This window comes from Alligator mississippiensis, chromosome 16 (assembly GCF_030867095.1).
Source record: "Alligator mississippiensis isolate rAllMis1 chromosome 16, rAllMis1, whole genome shotgun sequence".
Taxonomy (NCBI): domain Eukaryota; kingdom Metazoa; phylum Chordata; order Crocodylia; family Alligatoridae; genus Alligator; species Alligator mississippiensis.
In genome coordinates, this window is record NC_081839.1 from 423,715 (window position 1) to 435,728 (window position 12,014).

Below are 12,014 nucleotides of genomic sequence, written 5' to 3' on the forward strand. Positions count from 1 at the left end.
CAGTTTGACCCCTGGCCCAACAACATGATTCTAACATTTACTGTAAATCAAAGCTGAGCATGTCCGGAAACATAGCTAGGGACTGGTCTTTAACGAGATTTCATGGTAACCACCAACTGCCATTGTTGCGTGCAGTCTACGTTAGTCACGCGGGGAGTTGGGGGAAGACAGAACTTTGTGGGAGCGTAATAGTTTCCCTCGCTGTGCTGGAGCCGAAATTCTCTCTCTGTGTATTTTGCACCTTCACCCAGGATGGGCAGACGCACACACACAGTAGCAGGTACATTTCTGTTTCAATTTGCCATTATGTATTTAAAGTGTATTTGTCGACACGAATTCTACAAGAGAGATACCCCTAGGTGCGTGATTTTCTGCTTCAGCCTTTTTCTACTCTACTCAAGTGTCTTTTCAGCAGTTGCTGTTATCATCTAGGACTAAATATTGAAGCGCTCACTGTCTCTACAAGGAACACCAGATTAGCCAATAATTGGTACTCCTTTGATCTTTTTACAAGACCTAGAATAAATGTCCCGTGTTGTATTGGAAAGCACGTTTTGTAAGCCTGCAAGGGGCGCTTTCCAGTCTTGAGCAGTTTCAGAGTTCAGCTGCCAAGATAGGAAGCTCCACTACTGCAAGCGAGGCTGTGCAGGGTGAGCGCTGTAGCCACTCCTGCATCACCAAGGCTCAGCTCTGGCATCTGTGCAGCAGAGTAGGGGTGGAAAGAAGCCTGCTGGGACCTGGAGTGCTACAGAGGAGATGTTACAATCTGATAGCTCTGCTGCTATCAACACTGGCACGATCGTAACCCTAGGTTTAACTGACAAAGTGACCCTGGTACTATGTAGGCATCCTGCCTGCTGGAGGTGGCAGAGCCTTTCAGGCAGTTCACAGTCACTGCTCTAAGTACTTTCTCTTCCCTGACGAGTATCTTTTCCTCCAGTCCCAAAGGGTCCCAAATGTCTTCAGGCTTTGCCACTACAGAATGAGCTCAAGATCAGGGGTATAAAAGCTGTGAATCCCCTATTTTGCATGTTAAAGAGACCTAAGAGTATTTCTGTAGAAAATGCACAGAGGTTTTTTTTTGTTGGGGGGGGGTGTTTTGTTTTACAAGAGAGGAAGGAGAAGCCACACAAAAAAAAAAACAAATTCCCACACCAAAAAGCTTACAAGGGAAATGGCAAAAGCCATCACATTGGAGAAAAACCTAAAATGCCCAGTGCTTTTGTCTTCCATCTTCCTTTACTCGTACTGGCGACAGGTCACGTATTCTTTCAGACTGCCCAGATAGTAATGCCATCGGGAATTCCAGCTGAGTGGGGAATCCCAGCGGTCAAGATAAAAGATGGATTAGGTAGTCTGCCTCCTTGGCACTACAGGATACAGCTGCCTCCCACCTTATGCCCCATTGTAAGGCAAGGGGATTGTTCCTTGACTTCTAATAGAGTAAATATGGTAAAATCCAAGACATCAGCATTCATCCTACAGCAGGATGCAATGCAAAGGGGCCGCCTGGTGCAAAGGGGTCTGAAGCACAGTAAGTAACTACGCAATATGGGAGCTGCATGGGAGACATCTCCCTGGTAGCTTGAGGGCATCCACAGCCCAGCCCACGAGAGAGTGCCCCATCCCAATCCTCTTGTCCAGCACCAACGTCTCACTTTCTACCACAAGCCATGAACTCACAAGCTCCTGAATGAACCAAATCAGCCACAGAGGCAAGTGCAAAAACTGCCAAATGGGGATCAGCAATAGTGTGCGCAACAGGGAGGCAAGGATGCATGGCACATTGGCGGGGGGTCAGTAAATGCCCCAGTAATGGTCAGGTCTCTTTGGAGATGCACAGGCTAGAACAGCAAAGTAAAAGCAACCTGACTGCTGCGTGTACTGCCCCATGATGTGGTTGACGTGAAGCTTGTCTGGCACCTTTCACCATGTTCAGTTTGGAGCCTAATCTTATTGAATCATCTTCTCTCCTTCTGCAGGGGCCAGTTCTTGTGGGGTTCCCATTCCAGCTGTAAGCCCATAACTCACGCCACTCGCACTCAGTCCTATTCCACTTCCCAAGCGAGCCTGGTGCCTTTGCAATGAGCTCTGCCCAAGGGACTCCCAGCTTCCAGACACTACCCTTTCCAAATTCAGTTTCTCTTCGCTGGCAGCTGGGGCAGTTTCAGTCCAAGATCCTTTACTCTGTGGTCTGAATAGAAGAATACCTCACCCAATCGCTGTGCCTGTCCTCGACTCCTTCCAAGGTGTTCACGGTCCTGAGGTCAGTAGCTTGTCTTGCCTCATTCATCTGTCTGAGGGCAGCAGCAGGAGGGATGGAAACAGGCAGGTCACTTACACCAGGAAATGTGGCAAACCTGACTGTACATGTTGGAAATCTTCTTCCCTTGTGCATGTAACGCCCTAGAGCACGTGACCCAGGCAGCAGGAGTCAGCAAAGAAATCAACTCTCCCGCTGACAGAGGGTCGCTCTAATCCTGAGGGACTGCGGGACATGAACGATGAGAACAAATCAGCTCATCAAATACACTCTGTTTGTCTCCTGTTACCTCTTCTGGGTGAGTCTAAGTAGACCAGGCCTGCCAGGTCCAGGGTGGGGCTGCAAATTTCCTGCCTGCGGGGAAACTCACCTTCAACGCTGCCTCAGTGAGAAGCCAGGCTGGCCCGCTGCGAGGCTGAGGCCATCTGGGAAGGGAACTAGAGCTCTGGATGCTTTGAAATCAGTCATTTGGTCTCCAGCTTCCCTTAGGAAGACAGCAACTCCTGTTTCTCTCCTTGGGCTGTACTAATGTCTCATATTTCCCTAGAAATGGTGTACCACTGGCAGTTTTTATATCAAAACTGTTATGAGGAATTTGTCTCCGATTCTTCTTTCCCAGGTGGCCAGTGGGCTTATGGTAGCAGTCGGGATTTATGCCAAACTCTCCAAGGAAGCAAGTAAGTACCAGTTTCCTGTCCCGCCCTGAGCTACACAACTGGAGTTTGAGCAAAACTGGGTCTCATCAGGTAAAGCTAAGGAAGCTGCTGGCTTCCTGCCGCTGGCTATCTGCCCAACCATGGCGTCAGCATGAGGCAGCTGGGCTATGCCACATCCCACCTAAAACCCCACCCCTTGCTCAGAGCATCAGGCGTGGGAGGGTTGAACAGATGCTGGCGAGCGTCTGCTCAATGCAATGCTCTCATGAATGGCCTCAGGACCCGGCATCTCCCATCAACACCACAGACTCCAAACTATAGCTACCTTCACTTTCATCCTGGCCTAGTTGTTGAGATTCAGCTTAACAATAGCTTCAAACCTAATGCACCTATAAAGACTGCAGACGGTAACCTGGTCTGTGGCACGGTCAGGAGGAAAGCTGGACAGAACCTGGAGGCAGCGCCTTAGAAAGCCATTCAAAGTCTGAAGGAGACGCAGTGAGCGGACACTTGCCAGCCATCTGCTCAACGGCTGACTCCGAGGGGAGCAGGCATGACTGGGTAGGGGCAGGACTTCCCAAAGGGTGAGGTTTACCCCACTGCATCCTGCGGAGGGCATGGTTCTGCAGATCCCTTGGCACCCTGGCACTTGTCTATCACAGTAACCTGAGGCTAGTTGCGGGGCGGTCTGCAATGGCTGCACAACGTGCGGAGATGAGCTCTGTGTTATTACCTCTGCCCAGCAGCTCTCATTATCACCCTCCACTGCCGTTCCTTCAAGTCACTCCCACACGTGGGGCACAGTCAGCACAACTACTACCAACCACGTAATTGTCTCATACCTCACAGCTGACACAGACAGGTCCTTCAGCAACATTCAACAAACAGCATTTCACATGGATGAAAGAGGGGTTACCCCATGCCCAAGACTTCTGCAAAGTAACCTAAGGTGAGGGAACAGAAAAGCTCCTCTCACCAACCCCATGACACTCTACGGCCTTTTTGGAAGTCCTTGGGTAAATGCTGGCCCACGAACACAGGAGACTGGCCCCCACAGGCCAGCATACGCCATCAAGTCCTGGTTTAGGATGCCCCCGACTCCCCTCCCCTCCCCTCCAGTGCACTACTTGATACTTGCTGAGTGGTGGCTCTGGCTTTGGCATGTATAGGCCACAGAGCGAGAGAGGAATACAGGACTCTCAGACCATCACATCCAGTCCCCTACAACTGCACACAACAACACCCTAAATCTTTGCCTAAAAGGATCCACCAGGACATCCAGCTCAGCCCCTCCTACACACCATAGCCACAGAGCATCCCAGCCCAAATGAGGGATCGTTGGGTCAGAGGACAGAGCCACAGAAAGAAGGCAGGAGACACAAGGGCAACACATCCTCTACCCAGAGGGATTTCCACCCCAAGGGGACAAGCTTGTTCAGAAACTGTACATACAAACTCCGGGGTGCAAGCCTTTGCTCGTTTGGCCCTGTGAGGAGAGGACACTCTCCTGGGCGACTGAAGAGTGTGGGGGAGGAACCTGGCTTCCAGAACGGGCTTGGGGCTTATCATAGGGAAAGCAACAGCAACAAGGAGGCTGTTGTTGGAGCTGGTCCAGTTCTTCCATGTGTCCTATATCCATCGTTGGTCTTTTGTAGGGGAGGGGCGGACCAGACTTGCCTCAGGATTTTTCAGTTCGCTTTGGTTTCACTTTCTGCCAGGTGCTGTGGACTCGCTCCTCGCGGACCCTTCGCTCATGCTGCTCACTGTGGGGATCCTCATGTTTGCTATCACATTTGTGGGGTGCACGGGAGCCCTCCGTGACCTCCCTATGCTTCTGAAAATTGTAAGGAAAAGCCAGCAGATGCTTCCTTCTAGCTGACCCGGCACAGACACTGAGGCCTGTGCCTCAGACTGCCTCGCTAGGCAAACTCCTGCTGCCAGAGCGACCACAAAGAACACAGAGCAATCCCATTCCACCTTCGTTAGGGCACCAATTCTGGTCAGTCCCTTAAGGATCTGAAGAGGCACCTGACTGTTATGAGTCAGGCAATAATAGCTCACCAGCTGCACAACTAGCAAGGAGAGGAGACAGTCAATGTAAAAGCTAGCTAACTTCTGATCATTCAAAAATCTGCTCAGCATTTGGGAGTTACAATGGCAACATCACCTCTACAACTCCACTTCCGACAAAGAAGAACTGCTGGCTGCGCCAGTTCAGTCTCCTTGATGACTATGTATGAAACTGCCTCCTGTTTTTCACACGTGCACCAACCTTTTTCCATTTGCACTATTTGTCCCAAAGTGCCATTAATAATATTCACCCATTCAATTCCACAACTACTTCCAAATTGCAGGGTACACGTTTCTCAGCAAGTTGGCAAATGTGACACTGCCAGGTACTGGTGTGAGGTTACCTGGGGGGAGAGGAGGGGCCCTCAGGCACAAGGCATGCTAGAGGTGAGAACGCAGAGAAACAAGCCTGATGAACACAGGCTGGAACTTCTTTAGTTCGACAGAATCCAACGTGTAGCTGGAAGGCTTTGTTTGTTAATAGCAAACAACAGCAAGCCCCCTTTGACTAGATTTAGCATGGTCACCTATACAAAAGAGAAGCTTCCTCCTCTCAGATCAGGTCCCCTAGTGTTTATCATCAGCACTGGGTAAATTTGCCCTCGGATTCTCTGTCGCTGTGCTGGATTTTCAGATGAACTTTGTTTACTATCCTGTTCTTTGAGTTGACTTCCTGAGCCTCTGACAGGCCCTGACGCCAACTCCTTCCACTGGAGTCTTGGCGGCAGGGGGCCGTCTTGATGGCACTCCAGTCACAGATGTAAGCAGCGCACGCTCAGTGGGCCGCACTATACAGCCCCAGCCCCGGGGAGCGCTGGTACCAAAGCTCAAAGGGAGAGGGCTGCTCTCAGTCTTGATCTCAATCTTTCATTCTACAGTTTGCCTGGACACTGCTAATTGTACTGATCCTCCAGATCGTGGCTGCTGTTCTGGGATTCCTCTTCTCTGGCATGGTAAGTCCACAGCAAACTTCAATGCAGATATTCTGCCTGAGCAGTGGTCTGGAAAACTGTGATTTTGTAGCCTATTGCTGGCTCTCCCATAGACTTTCTCTGTAGCCATGGGCAAGTCACTCCCTTTTCCCACATCCTAGCCTCAGTTTGCCCTCTTACATACAGGACTTAGCATCTCCTATGCCTATCTAACTGGGTGGCTAGGAATGTGCTAGCTAATTATACAATAAAGAATAATCTTTATTTTATCCTTTGCCTGCCAAAAAGGATACAGATCAACCTGCTCCATCTGTAGTTTATGGCAAATAAATGGAGAAAGTGACAGCTGCTTTTTTCAGAGGTGCCTGCCAGGGGCTGATTTCATAGGTGTAAGCACCTTGGGCGCAGAGAGGAAGCAGATGGGTTTGGGAGGTGGAGGGAGGAAAACAGCAAGTCTGTGAATCTACCTGGCTGGCAATGAAAACTACACCATCTCTGGGTCTTGCAGGTGATGGAGAAGGCAGCATTTCTTATGGGGAAAGCTATCTCCAGTTATCGGGATGACCTGGACTTACAGAATCTCATTGATTACATACAGAAAAAGGTAATTTCAAAACTCCTCTTAGTCTTGTATTATGTTTTGCTGCTTAATTATTTCAGAAGGTGGTAAATAACTGAAGAGACCCCAGGTCTTTATCCCTAGCCAGTGCTGGGCTGCCAATGCCAGCCTTCTGCCCCCTGAATACACAAGCAGTCTAGTGCCAGGACCATGGCAGCCAGCTTTCATCACCTCCTGGGCTACCCAGCCAGGACTTGGTTTGTTCCGCACTTTACAACTTAGAAAGAAAAATGCTCTTGGTGTGGCTTTTAGTGCCATAGAGCTGCTGCTGCTGGCATTGCTGTCAAAGAAACTAGGAAATGGTGAAATTTCACCCTGGACCAGTTTGGGAAAACCTTCCATTTTTGTTCTTCACTTGCATGAGAGCAGAGATGCTGCCTCTCAGCCACATTCAAATCAAATTCCTAATGCTAGTATCAGGTTCTGTGCGTGAACACATGGAGGGAGCTAGTGAAATGCACCTGTGGCTCATCGGTGAGGCCCTGGGCCCTGCTCAGACTAGGTGGGGGGGAGCTGCATTCAAAAGGCTACAGCTCTCTGTAGCTGGAGTGTACAGAGTCCCTGGGCAGTTGAGTCTTGCAGGTAACGGCTCTCAAAGCTCTTCTCAGAATCTATTCTGTACAGTCCTGTGCACACCTATGGCCCTGAGGAAGCCAGCAGTCATCCAAGGTCTCCATTTTTGGCCTTACTCTCTCAGTTTGAATGCTGTGGAGTACATTCCTACAAGGACTGGTCCCAGAACATTTACTTTGAGTGTCGAGACTCCAACCCCAGCCTGGAGCGCTGTGCTGTGCCTTTCTCCTGCTGCACCCAAGAGGATAAAGGAACAGTTCTCACAGTAAGTCAAGTTTGGCTATAACTTAGGGGGGGAAATGTAACTGCCAAGTTGTTTGGATGATGCTGATAAAACAAGCTTCAGCATATAGTTGTATTTATTTCCAACAAGTCAAAGAGAAGGAAGGTAATACTTTGAATTTACACAGGATCTCTCAGATCCAGCTATCAAAGCAGTTTGCCATCATCTCCACTGCACAGAAAGGGAAAGAGGGGCACAGAGGAGGGAAGTGACTTGTCTAAGAGTGCACAGCAAGTCTGTGGTAGAACTGCAAACAGAACCAGGTCTCTTGATCCCACGTTCCCTGTTCCAACCAGTAGATATACTTTCTATCTATGATGCAGCTAACGAGAACACCAAGAGCAAAGCAGCATACGACACCATTCTGGTTTTTACCTTGACCTATCACCTGTGCCTTCACCCCTCATCAAGTGCCACTTCTGCTCCACTCTCACTCTAGCTGTATCCTCCTTCCCTGCAGAGCGTTCTCAACACCATGTGTGGTTATGGGACCCAGAATCTGAGACCATGGGAAGCAGAGAGCCTGATTTATACCGAGGGCTGCTTGGAGAAGATTGTCAACTGGGGACAAAGAAACCTGCTGCTAGTTGCAGGGCTAGCAATAGGATTGTTTGTCCTGGAGGTAACTGAGACTGAACAAAAGTAAGACCTTGTTTGTAATAGAGAAGTCAATTAGTTTAAACCAATACAAACTCCTGAAAAAATATTGAACTTAGAAGCAAGAATTAGACAGATTTATCCATTTTGTTCTCACTGGCAAGCTACTGACACATCAATTTAGCTTGCCTCCATAGGTTATCAACTTAGTTGAACCAAATGATATAAACAAGAGTTAAGCTGATTTAAGTATATTATTTAAAGGCTTGCATTGATTTCAATGCATTCATTTTGGAATAGGTTCAGCTAAGCTAAATCCTCAGTTTTTACATTTGGCATAAAAAATTAGACATCTATATCCACAGGTAAAAATAATAATATAGGAGCATATTAACAATAGTATCCAGACCCCTGAACAAAGTAGCCAAGGTTTCAGGTGGGCTGAGCCCTTGCAGCTCCCATGTAAGCCAGTGTGACATGCAGTCCCTGGCCAGGCAAATTAGAAGCAAATGTTGTGGGCTCTTCTACAGCACTCTCTAGCTTTACGCCCCCATGGATGTCTGCTTTCAGGTCTTGGTCAATCCAGCCTAGTGTCCTCTTCCCTTGCAGGTTCTTGTCTTTTCCCTGGCCATTATGCTTATCTACCAGATCAACTTCATCATACAGAAACGGCAAAGCATGAGGAGATGCCCTGAGAAGTAAGACCTGCTCCTAGGATGAACTCAGAGTGGTCTTTGACACCACGTAGGCTACAGAGAAAAAACTAACTGTATTGACAATGCTGTGAATACCCCAAAGAGGACCGTGACTCATGCCAAACTGAATGAAAAGATACTGTGAAGTGTATTCTGTGCACAAGACAGAGATAAGTACACTAAGAGGCCTCTCATCACCAGCATCATCTGATGGAACAACACTTTCTCTCTCTTCTTCCATTTTTTTATCATAAGGAACTGCACAAAACCAGTCTCTCTCCCAAATTTTCTGCTGCTTATTTTCCACCTACACTAGAGATCCCTGCATGTGAGTTCACAGGGCACTGCTTTAGAGGACTGTGGTAACTCTCAGAGGATTCTTACCTGAATGGGAGGATCAGAGTGGATCAGGGAAGTTCTGAAACCTTTCAAAAGTGACACTCCCTGTAATAACAACAGGGACAGGAATGGAGAAGTTTGCCCTAAAGACATAACCATTTCCAATCAGTTATTTCCCCTATTTTTCATGAGCTCTTTAAAACCCCTTCTGCTGAGGCCACCAGCTAGGATAGCCTTGGAAGGTTTTGTATCTGAGTTTGGTGTTCATCTTCCTCTTGAACATTTTAACTATACAAATTACAACCAGGATTGTCTTATCAAAGAACAAAACTTTCAGGACTGTATTTTGTCATCGCCTGTCACAGGCCAGACAGTGCCATTCTAGTTGCACTTCAACAGATATTCCTCACTACTTATCAGCAGATCCACATTTTGTTTTTGTTTTGTTGGTTGTTCTCCATTTCCTCCTCAAAAAAATCAGTTTCCTTGCAGTTTTTCAAACTTCTGAAATAATCTGAAGTCTGTAGTTGGTGAAGCTGCCATAGCCTGGAAAGAACTGCTGGTAACTGAGAATGTGATTGCTTGACCTGAAGTTTGCTGCTGCCTTCAGCTGAGGAAACTTTGAGACATTTTCCTGGCATTTTCCTCTTCACTGTACCATCTATTCTGTAGAACTGTATACCTGAGAGCGAGAAGTTCTTCTGCAGCCTGACAAGCATGTGGACAAGGAGAGATCCGTCTGTACAAAATAATTCCATACCACCAGTGAAAAGACAGGAGGCTCCTGACATTGGAGTTGTTGTGTCGCTTGGCACATTAAAGTCTTCTTTGTCAACAGGGAAAGTCATTCTTTGCCCCAGGATGGTGCTGATGATGTTTCTTGTACAATATTAAAGTTTCTCTGTCAGCCTCTCTTCTGTGTCCTGTATTTGTACTTGCCACCATGGATGAAGAGATGCATCACAGATTTCAGAGGTCACTATACACATGGCAAATTTTTGGAATATTTTTTAAATCAAGATATTTTAGTAATTTTGCTCTCTTACAGGTTGATGAAAGTCTAGTGCAGATGGGCCACGTCACCAGTTTACACAGGTAGGAAGGATGCCTGAACCCTGTCTGGGCCCATTTGAAGTGTTGCAAGCACTACTCCATCTGCCCGCTGCTGCAACAGGGTGGCAAATGTTCCTAAATAGACAAAGCTAATAAGCAGAAGGGCCTCAGGTGGATCTCCTTACAGAAAGCATAAAGGAGAATGGCACCTTTGGAGCCCTGGAAAGAGACCCCTGGGATTGTAACCAAGGAACAAACACTGGTTGCTATAGGGATAGTCGACATCTTGAGAACTGCTAATCTGTTCTGTGATAGAGTCAAGGTTTACGCTGCTCAGCACACACTAAACTCTAGGTTTTTCTCGGATCTCCTTCAGAATAGATGAGGGTTTTACTGATCCCTATTTAAAACCTCGCAATAATCGCTCACCCAGGATGATGCAAGGAACCCTGAAGGAGAACGTTTAAAGGAGGCTGATCCACTCAGAAGTGCCTCTGAATAGATTCCTCTCAAGAACAGACTCCAACAAGGAGGAGTCAAGGAGTGAAGATACCACCATGAGCCTCAGCTGCCTCAGCCCAGACACACGCCGGGACCTTCTCCAAGGCAAGACAGTCCCTCTTCCCTTCCAGCCCTCCAGTCTGGTCCGAATTTTCATCAGCTCAGATTCCTCAGGTAAGTCAGCTCAAGGAGATCCTGAATCCTATAGGGTTACCGAGAGACTGAGTTCAGCTCTTACATGAAGGGGGCTGGCTGCCTTCCTCAGAAAAAAGCCCATATCCTCTCTGTGGGCTGCAGGTCTGTGTTAAAGGTAAAGGCCGCTGCAGCTGATGCATTCGATGCAGTTAGATGCTACCATCAGTGGCAGCACCGTGTTGTCTGGGAGAAAAGGACTCTGTCCCCATTCAGGGCTGACTAATAGCATTGCCAGTGCAGCCAGGGTTAGCCTCCAGCATATTATACTGGATCAAAGGACAGTGGGAAAAGCTGCTGGCTGGTGCAGGGGCCAAGAGGGCTTGCAGCTTTCCCTGTACCTTTAGGGAGGCTGGATGCAACAGACCCCTTGAATGGGGTTCTTAACTAATGCAGTGGAGAAAAGCATTTAGGAAGAGATCCATTCTTCGGCACTGTCCCTAGATCTCCCACCTGCCAAGATCCCCTTGCCAGAGGAAGTGCTCTCAAAACCTGATAGATGATGATTAATCCAGGATTTCAGGAATTGTGAAGCATGTAGCATAACCTTCCCCCACCCAGAAAACACTCACCCTCCCCTTAAATGTCATCAGGAGAAAGCAGGCTTTGACCTCCCTCCCACTTCCACAAGGAGAGAGACTTCTGCATGTCTTACTTCCCTGCATCCAAAGAAAAGAGCCCGATATGTCCGCTAAATAGGCATAGGACAGCAAGGGTCAGCATGGCAAAACTAACTGCTGCTGCCTCTCTGGAGGGCAAGACTGTTTCCCAATGGGATCAATAGCAAGCAGTAGACAGTTAGCAAGGAGGTTGCCAGTGCAGTGCTCTTGGGAAGGAACACAGGGCAGTCAGAGACAACCGCCTGGGTCTGTCCCAGTGTATTCCCGGCGCTAATGCTTAGGGTGACAGCTGCATTTACAACAGGTGCCTTAGCTGTGGCGCACGGGGTTTCAGAAGGGAGGGTGGTTCCAAGTGCCTTGAGACCTAGCGCGAAGGACAGAGGCAAGTTACACAAATCCTCTGGTGGAAAGGGCCTCACAGGAAAAGCAATAAAGGGATTCCCCTGTAACTACCCGAGACACAGAGTACTAACGAGTTATTCCAAGGGATACGTGAGGGAGTCTGCTCCCTGTTGCACACGAGCACAGGCACCATAATTCCCAGCCCAAGGGAGTCTTTTCCTCTTCTGACATTGCTATAGGTTCATTAGCAATCACTTCTTTATTCAGAGTTGTCCAAAA

At 48.2% G+C, this 12,014-nt stretch overlaps 1 protein-coding gene across 1 annotated transcript; it reads left to right on the plus strand.

Moving 5' to 3' along the window:
- Window positions 1–7: 7 nt before the first annotated feature.
- LOC102564254 (tetraspanin-33-like) lies at window positions 8–9,939 on the plus strand. The gene is made up of 7 exons (XM_059720053.1): window positions 8–2,561; window positions 2,883–2,940; window positions 5,868–5,942; window positions 6,430–6,525; window positions 7,238–7,378; window positions 7,857–8,018; window positions 8,603–9,939. Exons 2-7 carry the CDS (start codon window positions 2,917–2,919, stop codon window positions 8,693–8,695), a joined length of 591 nt encoding a protein of 196 aa, XP_059576036.1. The 5' UTR covers window positions 8–2,561; window positions 2,883–2,916; the 3' UTR covers window positions 8,696–9,939.
- The last annotated feature ends 2,075 nt before the right edge of the window (window positions 9,940–12,014 follow it).